Source organism: Balaenoptera musculus, chromosome 3 (assembly GCF_009873245.2).
Source record: "Balaenoptera musculus isolate JJ_BM4_2016_0621 chromosome 3, mBalMus1.pri.v3, whole genome shotgun sequence".
NCBI lineage: Eukaryota > Metazoa > Chordata > Mammalia > Artiodactyla > Balaenopteridae > Balaenoptera > Balaenoptera musculus.
The window spans coordinates 154095762-154114665 of NC_045787.1; the positions used below are offsets into that span (position 1 = coordinate 154095762).

The 18904-nt window shown below is 59.4% G+C and overlaps 1 protein-coding gene across 1 annotated transcript in view; it reads left to right on the forward strand.

The window, feature by feature from the left end:
* LOC118892570 (obscurin-like) overlaps positions 1-18904 on the forward strand; it is a gene marked incomplete at its 5' end in the record, with an annotated part of 122302 nt that overhangs the window by 23600 nt on the left and 79798 nt on the right. The window contains 24 exons of the mRNA XM_036847318.1: positions 896-1180; positions 1339-1605; positions 1767-2036; positions 2986-3252; positions 3557-3823; positions 4029-4141; positions 4256-4409; positions 4594-4755; positions 4853-4957; positions 5731-5997; positions 6238-6507; positions 6629-6895; positions 6987-7253; positions 7361-7627; positions 8705-8977; positions 9697-9963; positions 10172-10438; positions 11986-12258; positions 12694-12960; positions 13926-14192; positions 14306-14569; positions 14897-15160; positions 15488-15751; positions 18418-18681. Coding sequence (XP_036703213.1) covers positions 896-1180; positions 1339-1605; positions 1767-2036; positions 2986-3252; positions 3557-3823; positions 4029-4141; positions 4256-4409; positions 4594-4755; positions 4853-4957; positions 5731-5997; positions 6238-6507; positions 6629-6895; positions 6987-7253; positions 7361-7627; positions 8705-8977; positions 9697-9963; positions 10172-10438; positions 11986-12258; positions 12694-12960; positions 13926-14192; positions 14306-14569; positions 14897-15160; positions 15488-15751; positions 18418-18681 — 5898 coding nt within the window. The remainder of the gene's footprint in view (positions 1-895; positions 1181-1338; positions 1606-1766; positions 2037-2985; positions 3253-3556; positions 3824-4028; positions 4142-4255; positions 4410-4593; positions 4756-4852; positions 4958-5730; positions 5998-6237; positions 6508-6628; positions 6896-6986; positions 7254-7360; positions 7628-8704; positions 8978-9696; positions 9964-10171; positions 10439-11985; positions 12259-12693; positions 12961-13925; positions 14193-14305; positions 14570-14896; positions 15161-15487; positions 15752-18417; positions 18682-18904) is intronic.

Genomic DNA, 18904 nt, shown 5'->3' on the forward strand with positions numbered 1-18904 from the left:
CCCACTGGGTCTGGAGTCCGTGTCTCTGGCCTTGGGGCCCTGACCGTCCAGCTGCACTGAGGTCAGCCCATTGTGTCGGCCTCTGCTCAGATGCCCATCCTGTCCTGGGCCTGAGCCAAGCTGGTTTGTTGCCTGCTCCCGTCCCTCCTGCCCCTCCTGGCTGCTGATGACATCACTGGGTTTCAGTGTCCTGAGGTGGGTGACACTGTCCCTATCCCCAGCTGTGGCCCTTGCCCCCAATCCAGCAGCCAGTGTGGTCCTTCCAGGTGCTCCCCTGGGTCAGCCCTCACAGGGACGCTCTTGGGTCCCCTCCCAGGGCCTTCCCCTTCCCCCTTCTCTGCCTTGGCTTTGCCCCCATGCTTGGCTGCTGGAGGCTCTCAGGCTGTTTCATCCCTCTCAGTCTTTGGCTGGTCTCTCCACTCCGCGTGAGGGTTCTTCTACGGAGACCGTCCTCCTCTGCCTCCCTTCCTGGCCCTGCTCCCCACTGCTCTTCTGGGGTTTTGACCCAGCCCCCAGGCTGTGTCAGGGTCACTGTGTGCCCTACTTTCCCTGCATTAGCTGCTCATGGGGCCCATCTTCCCTTGGGGATGGGGGCAGGGATCCTAGACTCTCAGCTCTTGGTGGGACAGAGCTTGTGGCCCCAGGTGGTCCCTCCTGGCTGCCCTGCACTGCCCCTGTGAGCCTGGATGGTGCCTGGCAGGCAGAGTGTGGCCCTGTTGCATTCACTGTCTGGCTTGCTCAGCAGAGAGGCAGCAGTGGAGAGCTGGACAGCCCGGGCAGTTTCATTTCAAGTCTTCTCCCACCATGTGGCCTGGAGAGGGGACGGGACCCAGGCCAGGGATGTGAGGGTCTCCCCTCTAATGCTTGTTGGTCACCCCCCGCCCCCGCCCTCCAGAGCCGGAACTTGAGCCCCCGACCCTGGAGAGACCCAGACGCAGGGAACCTCTGGTGGTCAGGGAACACGAGGACATCGTCCTGACAGCCACGCTGGCCACACCCTCTGTGGCCGCGGTGACGTGGCTCAAGGACGGTGTGGAGATTCGCAGCAGCAAGCGACACGAGATGGCCAGCCTGGGGGACACCCACACCCTGACTGTGCGTGGCGCGCAGACCCTGGACAGTGCCGTCTACAGCTGCCGCCTGGGCGCAGAGGAGCAGGACTTCCCGGTGCAGGTGGAAGGTGAGTGGGGTCACGGGGAGGTCCTCTGGGAACCCCTTGTTTGCAGCGTCCTGGAGTGGAGACTGGGTGAGGCTCAGGGCGCACGACCAGGCAGCTCAGAGCTGGTCCTATGGTCCGAGCCCCACCAGGCTGACGTCCCCTCCCCTCCCCTCCCCCAGAGGTGGCTGCCAAGTTCTGCCGTCCCCTGGAGCCCGTGAGCGGGGAGCTGGGCGGCACAGTGAAGCTGGTCTGTGAGCTGAGCCCGGCGCAGGCCCAGGTGGTGTGGCGCCACGGGAGCACACAACTCCGGGCCGGCAAACGCTTCCAGATGGCGGCTGCGGGGCTTCAGCGCTCGCTCACTGTGTCGGGCCTGCGGGCAGAGGATGCGGGGGAGTACGTGTGCGAGAGCCGCGATGACCACACGAGCGCCGTGCTCACCGTGAGCGGTATGCGGATGCCGGGCGCAGGGGCTGGGCCGCCCAGGTGGGTGGGTGGCTTGGCGGAGCATTCCGGGGCTGCTTCCCGGAGAGGTGTCGTTCCGCGGCGTCTGCTAGGTGGGGACCCCTGCCTCTCCTGCCCGCCTCTCAAGTGGAGCTCTTGTCCGCAGTCCCCCGCGTGGTCAAGTTCACGTCTGGGCTGAGCGCAGTGGTCGCGGATGAGGGCTGCAAGGCCACCTTCCAGTGCATGGTGACTCCCAGCGACGTGGCGGTGACGTGGTTCCGGGATGGCGTCAAGCTACAGTCCAGCGAGAAGTTTCTCATATCGCAGAAGGGTGCCAGCCACAGCCTGACTATCTTGGGCCTGGCCCTGGAGGATGCCGGCCAGATCACCGCGGAGGCTGAGAGCATCAAGACCGTGGCTGCCCTCCGGGTCCGAGGTGCGTGTGTGGGGCAGCAGGAAGGGTGCACCGGCTCCTGGCAGCAGGCGTCTCCTAATGGGCTGGTCCCAAGGTAGCATCCTGGTGCTGGCCTGTATCCAGCTCATCTGGCTGACTTCAGAGGACACAGGGTTTGTCAGCTGCAGAGAGAAGAGTAGGGTCGGACCGAGGGGCCAGGCACCTGCTCTAAAGGGGAGATGGTAAACTCCTGTAGTGCACACCTGGTCGGGGAGTGGGTGGAGGCTCAGACACTCCAGGGAGTCTTCCTAGAGGAGACGATCCTTGCTGAGCCCAAAGGATGGCAAGGTGGGAGAGACTGGAGTTGGCAGCCAGTGCAAGCAGATGCAGATGATGGGGGTGCGCTTTGCTCGCTGAAGCCAGATTGCATGGGGGAGGGCCAGAACGTTACCTGAGGGTAAGTGGGAGCCAAGCCATCTCAGGTTCTTGAGTAAGGGAGTAATGCGGGCAGATGCACTTCTGGGGAGATCACGGCACAGCCCGAGACTGGGAGATTCACTCTAGCGTTTCTCTTCCTTAATGTGACGCATCCAGGGCCTAGTTAAAGCAGAGACTGTGGTGCAGCCGGTCTGGGAGCTCAGAGTCTGCCTGTCTCAATGGCTCCCTGTGTCCTGATGCTCCTGGTCACCGGCCACACTTAGGAGTTCCAGGTTCTGGTGGGGGATGGCAGGAGTTGTTCAGAGCAGGGGAGCAGGAGGTGGGAGGGGGACTGGGAAAGGAGAAGCCCCCCCTGAAGTGTGGTTTCCTTCCATAAAATTGTGCCTGTGCTTGTGTGCAGCTGGGCCCTGAGTATGGCCAAGGCCTTGCCTAGCTTGGAGTCGGAATGTGGTGGAGGGCAGCTCTGCTGGCTGGGGGTTGGGGCAGGGTCCCTCTGCCTTGCTCTCCTGAGAGTGGCAGTGGCTGTAATGACCTCCCTCTCCTGTGACTCCAGAGGCCCCAGTGTTGTTCAAAAAAAAGCTGGAGCCACAGACTGTGGAGGAGCGGAGCTCGGTGACCATGGAGGTGGAGCTGACGCGGCCATGGCCGGAGGTCAAGTGGACACGCAACGCCGCAGCCCTGGTGACAGGCGAGAATGTGGAGATCCACGCCGAGGGCTCAAGTCACCGCTTGGTTCTCCGCAGTGTGGGTTTCGCTGACCGTGGTTTCTATGGCTGCGAGACGGCGGATGATAAGACGCAGGCCAAGCTGACTGTGGAAAGTGAGCAGCTTAGGGGGCTTGGCCTGGGGGTTGGGCATCGAGGAGCTGGGGAGGGGAGGGAATCTCCCCCTGGGGGCAGGGCCCTGGAAAAGGGGGAAAAGGGAAAGAGAGAGGAAGGGGCGGACCTCCACTTGCAGGGGCCGGAGAGGTGGAGAAGGGAGTAAAGGAGGGGGCAGGCATCCACCTGGAGGGGCAGACCTCCCCTTCCAGAGCACCTTGAGGCTCCCTGGGGAAGTGATGGGGGCTGGACCGAGGGCCAGGGTCTTGCTGCAGTGGCTCATCCTTCCCCTTGCTTGTCCCACAGTGCGCCAGGTCCGGCTTGTGCGGGGCCTGCAGACGGTGGAGGCGCAGGAGCAGGGCACAGCCACAATGGAAGTAGAGCTGTCCCATGCTGATGTGGAGGGCAGCTGGACTCGAGATGGCCTTCGGCTCCAGCCGGGACCCACGTTTCAGCTGGTGGTGCACGGCCCCACCCATACCCTTACGCTGTCTGGGCTGCAGAGGCAGGACAGTGGACTGGTTTCCTTCAGGGCGGAGGGCGTGCACACATCTGCGCGGCTGGTGGTCACTGGTAGGTGGACATAGGTGGGGCAGGACTCACTCCAGAGCACCTGCCCCTATCCCCAGGGTGGCCCAGGGAGGCAGCTATGGGCAGGGATATGGAATCCTGGAGGAGGGAGGCTCATTCCTTTAACCAGCTGAGTGATTCCAGCCAGCTCAGGCCCTGTCCCCGCCCAGAGGCCCTGCTTCTCACCACTGCCCTCCTGTCTTCCCAGAGCTGCCTGTGAAGTTCAGCCGCCCTCTGCAGGATGTGGTGGCCACGGAAAAGGACAAGGTGGTCCTGGACTGTGAGCTCTCACGCCCCAATGTGGATGTGCGCTGGTTGAAGGTGCCTGGGAACTTGGACTCCTCTGCCCCCTCTTACCTCTCACCATGGGTGGGCAGGAGTGGGACCACCCTGCTGGGCAGTTCCAGCACTTGACCCGGCCTCATTCCTCCACAGGATGGTGTGCAGCTGCAGGTGAGCAAGACACTGGGCATGGTGGCCCAGGGGGCCTGCAGGAGTCTCATCATTTACCGATGTGAGCTTGGGGACCAGGGCGTGTATGTGTGTGACGCCCACGATGCTCAGAGCTCGGCCTCCCTGACGGTGCAAGGTGAGGGCTGGGCGGGTGGGTGCAGGAACCTCCTGGCCCCCCACTGCGTCACCCAGCAAGTGCTTGGCCCTCTGGCTCTGCTCTTGTCCCACCCATCCTGCACTCCCTCAGCAAGCTGGGGTCGGGGGTAGCGGTCAGATAGCTCTGCGTGTCAGGATGTAGCAGGGCCTGCTTCTTGCCCCAGGCCGAAATGTCCAGATCGTGAGGCCTCTGGAGGATGTGGAAGTGATGGAGAGGGAGGGTGCCACCTTCTCCTGCGAGGTCTCCCACGATGAGGTGCCTGCCCAGTGGTTCCGGGAGGGCAGCAAGCTTCGGCCCAGTGACAATGTGCGGATCCGCCAGGAAGGTGAGACGAGGACAGTGGGTGGGCTTCAGCAGGGCTCCTCCTCCTTCCCGCCCCCCGGCCACCCCTCCCTTTAGTGCTGAGTGGCCTTTGTTCCCAGGAAGGACATACACTCTCATCTATCGGAGGGTCCTGGTGGAAGATGCAGGGGAAATCAAATTTGTAGCACAATGTGCAGAATCACGAGCCCAGCTCCGAGTAAAAGGTAATGGCGGCTCAGGGCAGGGCATGGGCTGGACAGCGTGTGTGTGAACAAGCACATGTACTGAGTCTTACAGGGCCGAAAGGCCAGCTGTCCCTGTCCTGGGGTCCCTCCTGGAATGAGGACTGCAGTGATCCAGGAGGAGGGAAAGCGGGTATTCCCTCCTTGGCAGGAAGAAAGTGGTCTAGGGGAGGCAGCCTTGGGGTCTCCTTCTTTGTTTAAAATGGAGGTACCAATGAATTCTCCTTCCTGGGACTGCAGCAAGTGCTGGAGAGAAAAGGTGTGAGGCCCTGGCAGGAAGTAAGCACACAAGGCTTTACCTGGTGGCCTTGATGGCAGTCAAAGTGGCTGCGGGGCATGAGGGAGAAAGGGCCTAGAAACAGGTAGGGGGCAGGGGTGTGGGGCGTTTGGATGCATAAGGTGAGGGCAGGGTGCAAGGGATTCGGGGGTGTGCCGGATGAGGGTGAGGCTGTGTGGCGAGAGGACGGGCGGGGTGGGGGAGCGGGGCAGGCATGCTGAGGCCCACTGGATGGTAGCAAGTGTGGGTGTGTGCCCACTGTCCTTGTGGTCAGATGTGAGCAGCAAGTCCCAGACTAGCCCGAGGGCAACACTCAGCCTAGCTATCTGCTGGCACTGGTGGGCGGGCCGGCATAGGCCGTTTAGCCTGAGCATGATGTCCCAGTCCGGCTGCTTGGGAGATGCACAGCCAGAGCACCCAGCCCTGGGTGTTCGGGGTCACTGTGCACCTGCCCTGACCCTGCTGGGTGTACCCACAGAGCTGCCAGTATCCATCCTACGCCCGCTGCGGGACAAGATCGCGATGGAGAAGCACCGCGGTGTGCTCGAGTGCCAGATGTCGAGGGCCAGTGCCCAGGTGCGGTGGTTCAAGGGCAGCGTGGAACTGCAGCCCGGGGCCAAGTATGAGATGGTCAGTGACGGCCTCTACCGCCAGCTGGTCATCAACGCCGTCCAGCCTGAGGACGAGGACACTTATACCTGTGATGCTGGCGATGTTAAGACCAGTGCCCAATTCTTTGTGGAAGGTTCGGGCAGGGCTGGGTGGGCAGCTGTTCCTTTTTTCCCCCAGGGGAGGTGTTACAGCCTGTGGCACTTAGAGGTGGCCAGGTCTGAGAAGGACCTGACTGGGCGCAATTGGGTCACCCCAGGGAGGAAGTGAGCATGCCTGAGAGGGTTTGTTCCCAGGAAGTAACACCAACCGCGCAGGAGGGGTGGCTGGTGATCCTCCCTCGGGACTGCCCCAGTGACTGGCCGCTTGCCCACAGAGCAATCCATCACTATCGTGCGGGGCCTGCAGGATGTGACGGTGATGGAGCCCGCCCCTGCCTGGTTCGAGTGTGAGACCTCCATCCCCTCGGTGCGGCCGCCTAAGTGGCTCCTGGGGGAGACGGTGCTGCAGGCAGGGGCTGACGTGGGGATGGAACAGGAGGGCACAGTGCACCGGCTGACGCTGCGGCGTACCTGCTCCACCATGACGGGGCCGGTGCACTTCACCATCGGCAAATCACGCTCCACCGCCTGCTTGGTCGTCTCAGGTGAAAGTGCACTGCCTGGCGGGTTGGCCGAGGATGGAGAGGAGGCAGGGCAGGGGCAGGTGTTATGGCCTTGTGGTCTGGCCCACTTTACGCAGTGCTTCCCTCTTTCCTTCCGCCACAGACATTCCCATGGTGCTCACGCGGCCACTAGAGCCCAAGGTGGGGCGTGAGCTGCAGTCGGTAGTCCTGTCCTGTGACTTCAAGCCACCCCCCAAGACCGTGCAGTGGTACAAGGAGGAGACACCCCTGGTGCCATCTGACAAGTTCAAGATGGGGCTGGAGGGCCACATGGCAGAGCTGCGCATCCTGCGGCTCACGCCCGCGGATGCTGGTGTCTACCGGTGCCAGGCCGGCAGTGCCCAGAGCAGCGCTGAGGTTACTGTGGAAGGTACAGAGCGAGGGGGCACGGGGCCACCAGAGGGTCTCTAGGGGAGGCGGTGATGGCGGCCATGCTGAGCTGCCTGCTGTGCTCCTGGCAGTGCGGGAGGTGACGGTGACGCAGCCGCTGCAGGACTTGGAGGTCACGGAGGAGGGCTGTGCCTGCTTCTCCTGCGAGCTGTCCCACGAGGACGAGGAGGTGGAGTGGTCGCTCAATGGGACGCCACTGTGCAACGACAGCCTCCACAAGATTACCCATGAGGGCCGCCGCCACACGCTGGTGCTGAAGCAGGTCCAACGGGCTGACACGGGCACTGTATGCGCCTCCTCGCCCAAGGTTATGGCCTCGGCCCGCCTGGAGGTCAAAGGTGAGGTGTCCTTGTGGGGTCTCTGGGGACCCCTGGGATGTGCACCTGGCACCCCGAGGGCCAGAGGTGGCAGCTCGTCCCCTCAGTCGCCCACACCTTCCCTGCAGGGAAGCCGGTGGTGTTCCTGAAGGCGTTGGACGACGTGTCCGTGGAGGAGTGGGGCACGCTGACCTTGCGGTGCGAGGTCTCTGACCACCAGGCTCGTGTGGTGTGGCGAAAGGACGGCATGGAGTTGGGCCCCAGTGACAAGTATGACTTCCTGTACACAGCGGGCACTCGGGGACTCGTGGTGCACAACCTGAGCAGGGACGATGCTGGCCTGTACACCTGCGACGTGGGTACTGATGAGACCCGTGCCCATGTCACCGTGCACGGTGCGTGCTGCAGCTGGCTCTAGATGACGGGGCCAGGGCACGGGGGGGGCGTGGCTCTGGGCATGGGGGTGCCTCCGCCTGGGGGGCCCACCCACTCTCCGAGACCAGGGGCTGCTCTGCTGAGCCTGGAGAGGTCAGGGCAGGCTCCTGAAGGAGCGGGCTTGACAGGGTCATAGGAGGCCCAGGTGCAGGCAGGCGGGCCAGGGATGATGGGCAACAGAGCAAAGCTTGGGAGACTAGACTGGCCCTGCTTGATAGAGTCCCGAGGTGTAAAGGATTCTACAGAGGCTGGAAACATTCACTCTGCACCAGGGGATGTGTACGGGCAGGCACAGGGGCCACAGAGGGGCAGTCAGGAGAGCCTCCTGGAGTGGGCGAGTGGGAGAGCCCGAGATGTCAGGCAGGGGGTGCCCCAGTAGGGCTCCCAGGCCATGGCACAGCCTGGTGAAGGTGGCTGTGGGCAGGCCACATGCTTTTCACATGCTCCTCCCAATCTGGGCCTGGTTCCCCAACTATAGGGTGAATGCGTGACGTCCTGTGTGCACCACTGTCCTGGCTCCACCCCCGTAGTCCTGCTGTCTCTTGTGTGCGTGGCAGGCCTGCTGCCCTGTGATCCCGTGGCTGGTCCCTGATGGTCTGGCCAGTGTTTGATGAGACAGGAATGGGACAGGAAAGGGAGGGCGGTGTGGTGAGTTTGTCCTAGAGCTGGATTGCCTCTTCATTTTGGGTGCCTGTTCTTCTTCCGGAGCATATAAGCTGGTGACAGCTGTGTGTGGTGCTTATGCTCTCCACATTGTTCCGTAGCAAATGTGAAGGCGGCCGCCTTGGTCATAACGCATAGCTATCAACCATCCAAACACCAAGGTGTGGGCAGCTGGAGGCCAAGAGGACATTTGCTGAGAGGGGCAGCAGGCCCTCTGGGAGTGGGGCTGGGGAGGGTGGGTATGCAGGTTCTCTGGCTGGTCTTGCCCCTCCTGGGGTGTGGACCGGGGCTGCTACGGGCTTGACGGTGCCTGTCTCGAGGGGCAGGCTTCCGTGGGCCTGGCTGGCGTGACGGCTGTCTCCTCCGGCCCACAGACCTGCACGTGGGCATCACCAAGAGGCTGAAGACAGTGGAGGTGATGGAGGGCGAGAGCTGCAGCTTTGAGTGCGTCCTGTCCCATGAGAACACTGGCGATGTTGCTGTATGGATGGTTGGTGGGAAAACGGTGGGCAGCTCTGGCCGCTTCCGGGCCACACGCCAGGGCCGCAAGTATACGCTGGCTGTCCGAGATGCTCTGCCAAGTGACGCTGGGGAGGTGGTCTTCTCTGTGCGGGACCTCACCTCCAAGGCCTCGCTCATCATCAGAGGTGGGTGATGGTGGCAGTGGGAACTGACTGGCTGGGACAGGTCAGGGGTCTGTCTCCAGGGGCTGGTTTGGGAGCTGCTGAGCCTGGGCCCTCCCCAGGCAGCCTGGAGCAGGGGCCTTGGGCTTGGAAGCTGGAAGGGGGTGCATCTGGGGACTGTCTCCCCAGCCCCTGGTTGGCACCTAGAGGCATCTGTCAGAGTACTGGGGGGTTCTGGTCATCCAGGGGGCTTACTTTCTAGAATGAGGTTCTGGAGCCTTTGGGCAGGAGCAGGGTTTCTGATCTTCAGTCCGTGATTCAACTGCTGTGGTAGCTCCCAGGGTGCATGACTCATGAAGCCAGTGAAATTGCCATTGGCATTTCTGAGCTCCTACTTCCAGCATGAGTACTTGGTGCCAGTGGGTGAAGCTCAGCCCATAGTCAGCGCTGGCCCATGGCCATGCTTTGAGTCACAGGACTCTGAACAGTGCTGAGAACATAAGATTCTGTGGTCTAATATTTCTCCCTCCCGGGGTCGTTCCCTGGTATTCCAGGGCTCTGAGGCCCCTGGGTCTGAGGTTCCAGAGTCGGAAGTTTTGGAGCTGTAGGTTCTGTGGTCTCAGGCTTCAGAACCTGAAGGTTCCTGAATGCCTGCCCTGCCCTCACCCCAGGCATGGCTAGGGCTGTGGCCGTGGGTAGAGCTGTGGCCATGCCTCTTGGGCCACCATCTCTGTGTTTTTCAGAGAGGCCAGTTGACATTGTGAAGCCACTGGAAGACCAGCGGGCCGTGCTGGGTGAGGATGTGGTGCTGAGGTGTGAGCTGTCACGGGAGGGGACCCCAGTGTGCTGGCTGAAGGACGGGAAAGCCATTCGCAAGAGTAAGAAGTATGAGCTTCTCGTCGAAGGCACTCGAGCCATGCTGGTCATCCACGCAGCCTCACTCAAAGATTCTGGCGAGTACACGTGTGAGACGGAGTCTTCCAAAAGCACAGCCAGCCTCCGAGTGGAAGGTAACCCCCATGAGAGACCCTGGGACAGCCCCTGTGGCTTCTCTTCCCAGGCAGGAACGGAGGGGCGCCCAGCAGGGAAGGGACTCGCTCAGGTCCCTGAGGTTCTGTGGGTGGGCCAGGAGAACCACCTGTGATGGGAGTGATTTCCTGTCCTGAGGGCCTGCATGGGGTCTGCATAGGCCTCTCCCTCCCATCCATTCTCCCCCAGAAAAGCCAAACCAGTTCACGGAGGAGCTGGCTGACCTGCAGGTGGAGGAGAAGGGCACAGCTGTGTTCGCCTGCAAGACGGAGCGCCCCGCGGCCTCAGTGACCTGGCGCAAGGGCCTCACAGAGCTGCAAGCCTCGGAGAAGCATGCTCCCAGCCAGGAGGGCCTGACCTTGAGGCTTACCATCAGCGCCCTGGAGAAGGCGGACAGTGACACTTACACCTGTGACATCGGCCAGGCCCAGTCCCAGGCTCGGCTCCTGGTGAAAGGTTAGGCCCAGTCACCGTGCTGTTGCTTTCATTTGCACACTGTATTTCAAGGCCCATGGTGTGCTCAGCTGTAAGCTTTGTTTAAAGTAGACTTGAAGATGGGCAGAGATCAGAGCTCTGCCTGGCCCTAGACAAACCCAGCCTTGGTTTCCCCCTCTCCAATGGGAGTTGTCCTGGGTGGTCCTGTCTCTGGCCCTCCCAGCTGGGCCTTGTGTAAATGAGTTGGCAGCCCTCATTTATTTGTGCATTCATTTGCTGGATGAATGTTTCTGGAGCCCTTCCAGCGTGTGCCCCTGCATGAGCTCTGCACGTACTTACATGCAGATGTACCGCCTCTGCTCCTGTGGAAGGAGACTCGCTCGGGGAAGTTTTCAGGTTTGAGCAGCAGTTTTCACCTGGCAGGCAGGGTGAGAGTTATCATTCTCCCACTTCACAGATGGGGAAACTGGGCCTTTACTCGGGGTTGTTGGCTGGTTCATGGTTGTAGGACAAGTAGGCATCAGGGCAAGGTTGAGCCCAGCCCTCCAGATCCCAGGGCCGGCGTCCAGGGTGAAGTCAGCTGGAGGTCCTTCCTGGGGTCTCTCCACAGAAAAAAACCCAAAAGAATAACAAAGAAGCCTCACTCTTGACTTTTTTCTCTTTTTCAGTGAAATACAGTGAATCCACTGAGCTCAGTGGAAACATTTTGTTAGTGCAGTAGAAGCACCGCTATCTAATAAAGTATTGGGTTGGCCAAAAAGTTCGTTCAGGTTTTTCTGTAAGATGCTATGAAAAACCCGAACGAACTTTTTGGCCAACCCAATAGATGTTCATACTTTAAAAAAGTCAGAGTGTCCCATAATAACAACATATGGTCTTTAAAAAAATTTAAAACACACAGACTTGTACCAGTCTAATAGTGTCAGCCAGAGCCTTTTCTTTGTGTATCAGTTCACGAATCAGAATTCCTTATCTCTTTTTGTGTACATTGCCCTCATGATGTGCCATCTATGCTTTCCGGTGTGCAATAGCTTCAAGACACCTGTGAATACAGAAGGAATCTGGAGGCCAATCTATCTCTATATTTATGACTTCTTCCTAAGCTTTCACCATACCTAAGACAATAGCAAAAAATTTTTTTCTAGTGATTCACGTTGTCAGTCCTCCAATGCATTCGATTTAAATGTTACCATAGCCATGCGTCTTTTTTCACACTCGTTTCTTCTGGTAATACAAAATTTAATTGCGTTAAGTGATTTCTGTGACAGGCATAACTGGCCTAGACAGGTTAGGGAGCACAGCTTGATGGAGGGCCCTTGCTGTGGGTCACCTTGTGTGCTCTGCAGAAGGACCCCAGAGGTGGATTGGGGCTCACTGGTGGATCTAAAACAAATACTTTTGGGCAGTTCAGCTCGGACCCACTTACTGTTTTATGTTTTGTCATTCGGAGCCCGTTAGAGTCATTTGCTCGATCCCTGCTGTGCGCCCACCCCAGGTCTTGGGGAGCACCCTGTTTCCCTTGGCAGCCGGCCAGAGGGTCCCTGACGTGCCCGTTTGTGTCCCTGCAGGCCAGAAAGTGCTCATCACGGAGGACCTGGAGGACCTGGAGGTGCAGGAGGGCTCCTCGGCCACCTTCTGCTGCCGTATCTCCCCTGCCGACTACAAGCCCGTCCACTGGTTCTTGGACAAAACCCCGCTGTCTGCCAACGAACTCAATGAGATCGAGGTCCAGCCGGGTGGCTGTCATGTGCTTACCCTGCGGCAGCTGGCCCTCAAGGACTCAGGCACCATCCATTTTGAGGCAGGCGACCAGCGGACCTCAGCTGCCTTGCAGGTCACAGGTAGGCTGCATGCCCAGTGCCCAGTGCCGTGGTGGGGGCCAGTCTGTGTGACTAAGCATGCAACCTCAAGACAGTGGCTTGGCCACACGCTGGGTGAGGCCCTGGGGCTTACAGAGAAGGCACCGTGGACTTCCCATGGGCTGGGGCCTTGGATCCCAGGGAGCGGGGCTTGGGAGGCTGAGTGGTGCTATTTCAAGATGCGTTGTTGCACATGGTATGCAGAGGTGAACGCAAGGTCAGTGTAGGGGCTGGGTCCACCCCTCTGGTGTGTGGAGCCACACAGAGCCTGTCCTGTTCCCCCAGCAGCCCTGTCTGCATCCCAGACTGAGGGGGGCAGGTGGGCACAGACCAGGAGTGTTGCCTGGTCTGCAGTGAGACCTGGGACTTTTCCTGCAGGAGCCCCCAAGTGTCTTATGCATCCCTCTCTGTCTTCAGAGAAGCCAAGTGTTTTCTCCCAGGAGCTCACAGATGCCACAGTCATGGAGGGGGAAGATCTGACCCTGGTCTGTGAGACTGCTGCTTTAGACAGCCCTGTGTGCTGGACCAAGGATGGGAAGGCCCTGCGGCCGTCGGCTCGGTGCCGTCTGAGCTATGAGGGCCGCCGAGCCCAACTGGTCATCACTGACACCACCCTTCAGGACGGTGGGCACTACAAGTGTGAGGCTGGGGGTGCCTGGAGCAGCTCCATTGTCAGGGTCCATGGTGAGCCCCTGGAGGGGGGTGCTGGGCAGCCTCCAGCCGCACTCTGGGCACCCCTGTTTCTTGTCTTGCTAGGGACAAGGGGGACTCCAGGACTCTATCTGACCCTCTCTATCTCTGCCCTCTATGTGTGTGTGGGTGTGTGGGGGGCTGTTCTGAGGCTCCGTCTGTCCACCTGTATCTTTCCAGCAGTTCATCCATCTCGCTCTGCTCCCTACTGCCCATCTCTGGGTCTCTGATGCTCCTGATAGCATCCCTCACCCTCTCTTGGTCTTCTGACCAGCAATCTCTTTTTTACTTCATTCCTGACTTTGTTTTGTGTTCTGACGTCACCATGTCTCCCTTCTCCTGGCTTGGCTCATCTCCATCTGTCTCAGTCAGCTCGGGTCCGGGTAACAAATACCACAGACTGAGTAGCATAAAAAAACATGTCTCCCGGTTTATTGTCTCCCAGTTCTGGAGACTAGAAGTCTGAGATCAAGGTGTTGGCAGGCCTGGCTTCTCCTGAGGCCTTTCTTCTTGGCGTGTAGATAGCTGTCTTCTCCCTGTGTCTTCACAGTCATCCCTCTGTGTGTGTCTGTGTCCTAATCTCCTTTTCTTGTAAGGACACCAATACTGTGGGATTAAGACCCACCCTAGGGACATAATTTTACCTCAGTCTTCTCTTTAAAGAGCCCCATCTCCAAATACGGTCCCATTCTGGGTCCTGAGGGCTAGGGCTCCAACAGATGAATTTGGGGGACACAATGTAGCCCATAACACTCCACCCTTCTCTGTTTCCTGCTGTTTGGCTCACCATCCTCGAGAGGCAGAGGTCTTGAGGTCACCGTCACTAGCCCCCAGTGTAGACAGTGAGGTGGGCCTGCCTGCACCCTGCAGCTGCTGCTCTCAGCCATGCTTGACTGCAGGGGAGACCCCTGTAGGAGGCAGCGGGGTGAGGGCTGAGCTGGGCTCATGCCTGTCCACAGCTCAGCCAGTGCGGTTCCGAGAGGGGCTGAAGGACGTGGAGGTGCTGGAGGGTGGTGCTGCCACACTACACTGCATGCTGTCATCGGAGGCCATGCCCGTGGAGTGGCGTCGTGGAGATGAGGTTGTGCAGCCTGGAGACAAGTACAGCCTGCGGCAGGAGGGTACCATGCTGGAACTGCTCATCCGGGACCTGCAGCCTCAGGACAGCGGGCAGTACTCCTGCTGCTTCGGGGACCAGATGACATCGGCCACGCTCACCGTACAGGGTAAGTATACTTACCCACTCTGCCCATGTGACCCTATGCGGTTCCATACAGCCCCTTTCATCCTTTGTGGGGGGATGAAGATGATGTCTTGTGTCCATCGGACCTTGTTGCAGCCCTACCTGCTGAGTTCATAGGAAGACTGAGAAGCAAGGAGGCCACGGAAGGGACCACAGCCACGCTGCACTGTGAGCTGAGCAAGGCAGCCCCTGTGGAGTGGAGGAAGGGGCCTGAGGCCCTCAGAGCTGGAGACAGAGTGAGCCTGAGGCAGGACGGAGCCGTGTGTGAGCTGGAGATCCGTGGCCTGACCGTGGAGGATGCCGGGGAGTACTCGTGTGTGTGCGGGCAGGAGAGGACCTCAGCCACGCTCACCGTCAGGGGTAAAGACCACATGTGACCACGTGGACTGGCATTTGGTGGCTGCATCACCTCTCTGCTCTCAGTTTCCTTTTCTACTCTGCTGTCTCACTATCCTGTTCCTGTTCCTTCCATAATTCTTTTGTTGTCCCTGTCATGGTCCCTGTCTGCTGTGTGGCACATGTACAGGTTGGACCTTTAAATGTCACAGTCCACAGTGTGTACTGGGCACACCCAGCAGGTGGTCTGTGTCCAGTTAGGTTTTGTATCTTCTATGAACTATCCACGTCCTGTTTCTTCTGCGTGTTCAGAGAGTGTGATAGTGTTTGTGTGTTTCTGACCATCTCCAGGCCTGCCTGCCAAGTTCACAAAGGGTCTGAGGAAGGAGGAGGCCACAGAAGGGGCCACGGCCACGCTGCACTGCGAGCTGAGCAAGACAGCCCCTGTGGAGTGGAGGAAGGGGCCCGAGACCCTCAGAGCTGGAGACAGAGTGAGCCTGAGGCAGGACGGAGCCGTGTGTGAGCTGGAGATCCGTGGCCTGGTTGTGGCAGATGCTGGGGAGTACTCATGCGTGTGTGGTCAGGAGAAAACCTCAGCTGTGCTCACTGTCAGGGGTAAAGACCCATGTGGCCAAGCAGAGCTGTGTTTTGGTGTCTAATTATTGATTTCATGGCATCCCCCTGCACTCATCCCACCTACCCTCCTCATCTCAGTGCCACCCTCTTCCCATAACTCCATGGAATTCCTTCCCCATTCTGGGCTGTTGTGTGAACCATGAGAAACGAGCATTTGAGCTATTTCCTACCCCTTGTGTCCTTGTGTCACTGCAGGTTCTGTCTTATTATCCTGTAGGAGTCTGTGTCCTTTCCTCTGTCCTGTCATGTCCTGCCTTTGAAGTTCTCCTGTGACTCTGATGTCTGTGTCTGTCTGATCATCCTTAGCTCTGCCTGCTGAGTTCATAAGAAGACTGAGAAGCAAGGAGGCCATGGAAGGGACCACGGCCACACTGCACTGCGAGCTGAGCAAGGCAGCCCCTGTGGAGTGGAGGAAGGGGCCTGAGACCCTCAGAGCTGGAGACAGAGTGAGCCTGAGGCAGGACGGAGCCGTGTGTGAGCTGGAGATCCGTGGCCTGGTTGTGGCAGATGCTGGGGAGTACTCGTGTGTGTGCGGGCAGGAGAGGACATCAGCCACGCTCACTGTCAGAGGTAAAGACTGTGTGTGGCCACGTGGAGCAGTGGCTTCGTGTCTGAGGGCTTGATCACGTCCTTGAGCTCTGCCCTGTCTGTGTACAGTCTTTCGCTTCTGTGTGCATCTCCTGCATTCCTGCAGCACGAGTCTCCCAGCACCTGCTTCTGTGAGGCCCATCTCCTGCTTCTGTGAGGCCCATCTCAGATAAAGAGCAGAGAATATGGTCCTCCCTGCCCTCAGGGGCTCATGCCTGAGGGAGAGAAGGAGGGCACCCACACAGTACAAGAGTGGAAGTATGGTCCTCTTGAGGGGGCATGCCAAGAGAGAAGCTAGGAAGTAGATCAAAGCGTGGCCCTCGAGGGTGGGATGTCGAACGGGGTGTCAAGAGATGGAAGCTGGGACATGCATGCTGGGCCATGGGAGAGCCGTGATGGGAGGTCCTAGGTTCTGCTGTCCAGCGTCTGGTGGTTAGGAGAGGTGAGGCTGGGTGTAGGGATAAGGTGGAGGTGAGGTGGGTATGGAGGTGAGGTGGAGTTTGAAGTGGAGAGTGAGGTGGAGGTGAGGTGGATGTGGAGGGTAAGGTGGAGGTGAGGTAGGTATGAGGTGAGGTGGAGTTTGAAGTGGAGGGTGAGGTGGAGGTGAGGTGGATGTGGAGGGTGAGGTGGAGGTGAGGTGGATGTGGAGGGTGAGGTGGAGGTGAGGTGGGTGTGGAGGGTGAGGTGGAGGTGAGGTGGGTGTGGACAGTGCTTGACTGTGGAAGGAGAGGAAAGAGGGGCAGGAAGAGCTACATTGAGGAGCAGAGCCAGAGTCAGGAAGGGCAGGTGGACACCCATGCTGACGTTTGGGTCCCTGTCTGGCATCTGTGGCAGGTAAGCTGGCTTTAGGCAACTGCCACAGAAGGGGGTCCATCAGGCGTGGCGTGGCGACCTGTGGCTGGGACACGGGATGAGAGGTCACAGTTTGAGGGTGGGGCACAGTCAACTAGAGCAGGAGGGCTGGCCCATGGGTTTAGGGGCCAATAGGGCCACTTCCTTTGTGGGGTGGATGACGGCCAGCTGGGTGGATATCCTTGAAGCGGGGTAGGGGGAGTCCCCTTGCATCAGAGCAGCCACTGTGGGCATTTTGCCTGGTGTCCCCTCGGGGCCCCCCTTCCAGCCGGTGCTTGTGTGGGCAGCATGGTGTCTGTGGCCCATTCCTTGTCTGCAAGCTCCAGAGTCCATCAGTCTATGTGTCCGTCTGACCTTCCCCAGCCCTGACCAGCCAATTCACAAAAGTTATGAAGCGTGAGCAGGCCATGGGAGGGGCCGTGTCCACATTCATGCTGTGCTGTGAGCTGAGCAAGGCAGCCCCATGCAGTGGTGGAAGGGGCCTGAGACCCTCAGAGATGAGGACTCAGGACGGGGCTTGGCTGTGGTGTGGCTCATGGCCTGGCGATAGGTCAGCTCCCTGTGCCGGGGGTCCAGGTCCTCAGGGGCCTGCCCTAGTGAGGGCCTGCTCACTTCCTGCGGGGGTAGCAGATGGGACAGAGGATGAGGCCACCCACCATGTCCCGAGAGGGTCCTGTGAGCAGCATTGATGAAGGGGCACGGGGGCATCTCAGCGCAGGAGGAAGGACAGCTCTGCAGGTGCACAGGGGCCTCACATCCTGGGCCCTGTTGGGCCAGGCTCACAAGACAAGGTGGACAGTGAAGAGGATTCTGGAGGCTGGTCAGGGCCGTCATGTGCGCAGATACTCAGATCTCTGGGGAGAGGCCAGGCCACCATGCCACCTTGAACTTCATGAATGGAGTGCAGCGTCTCCAGCGCAGAGACACTGGGCACTCACACTGTTCAGACCCACCAGGAGACCACAGGGGATGTGGGCCTGGAGGCCTATCTCACAGTCTAGAGCAACTTGCGCTGCACGAGGCACCACCAGTGGCCGAGGAGCGGAGGACCCAAGTTGACCAGCTGCAAGCAGCCCAAGAGAGCTGCTTTTAAGAGTATGCAGGTCCCAAGGACACCTACTCCAGGGCGACAGGCCAGGAGGAGGGTGACTTCGGCTTCCCTTCTAGCTGTGGTGTTCCTAGCTCTGTCAGTCCTGTTCAGGCCCAGTCATGCCGGGGCTCTGGCCCCAGCAGCAGCAGGAGTTGACTAGGGGGGAGTGCTGGTGCAAACCCGTGGGAAAGTTTAGGTAGCTCTCTTTGTGTCTCCGTCCGCAGCTATATCCCTCAAGATCATAAAATTGCTAAGGAATGAGGCCTGGAGGGGGCCACAGCCATGGTGTGGTGTAAGCTGGGCAGCCTGGCATGTAGAGTGGGGGAAGGGATCTGGGCCCTTGAATCTGGCATCAGATACACTCTGAGGCAGGATGGGCCATGGAAGATGCTGAGAGGACATCCCTTCTGATTACTGTCCTTTTCCATCCATCCTGTGGGCATTGTGGCCATTTCTATGTGTCTGTCCATGTCATGAGGTCCTCACTGAGGATTCCATTTCCTTGCTGGTTTGTATCTAGATGGGCTCAGCCTAGTCTTTCCTCTGCCCCCACGCACTGCCACCTACCCATGTGTCTGTGGGTCCAAGCTTTTATTCCTTATTTGCTCCGAAGTGTGAGTGTTTTATTGTCAAGTGTCCACATCCTGATCCCCCCCAAATTCTCCAGAGAGTCTGATGTTTTCTGTGTCACTCTGACCCTGCCCAGCCCTGCCCACCAAGTTCACAAAGGGTCTGAGGAAGGAGGAGGCCACAGAAGGGACCACGGCCACACTGCGCTGCGAGCTGAGCAAGACGGCCCCCGTGGAGTGGAGGAAGGGGCCCGAGATCCTCAGAGCCGGGGACAGAGTGAGCCTGAGGCAGGACGGGGCCGTGTGTGAGCTGGAGATCCGTGGCCTGGCTGTGGCGGACACTGGGGAGTACTCATGCGTGTGTGGGCAGGAGAGGACCTCAGCCACGCTCACTGTCAGGGGTAAAGACCACGTGAGACCAAATAGACTTGTTTCCATGTCACCAACTACCCTGTTGGATCCTGTGGCTTTCTGTATCTTTTCAATTGGATTCCCCCAGCTGTCTCATGGCTCCTGTTTCCTTGTCCGGTAGATGTCATGTCCAGTGCTTTGTGTTCTCTGTTCCCTCTGGGGCATTTGCCTCCATCACCATCTGTGCATTTGTTCACTTGTTCATACTGTGCT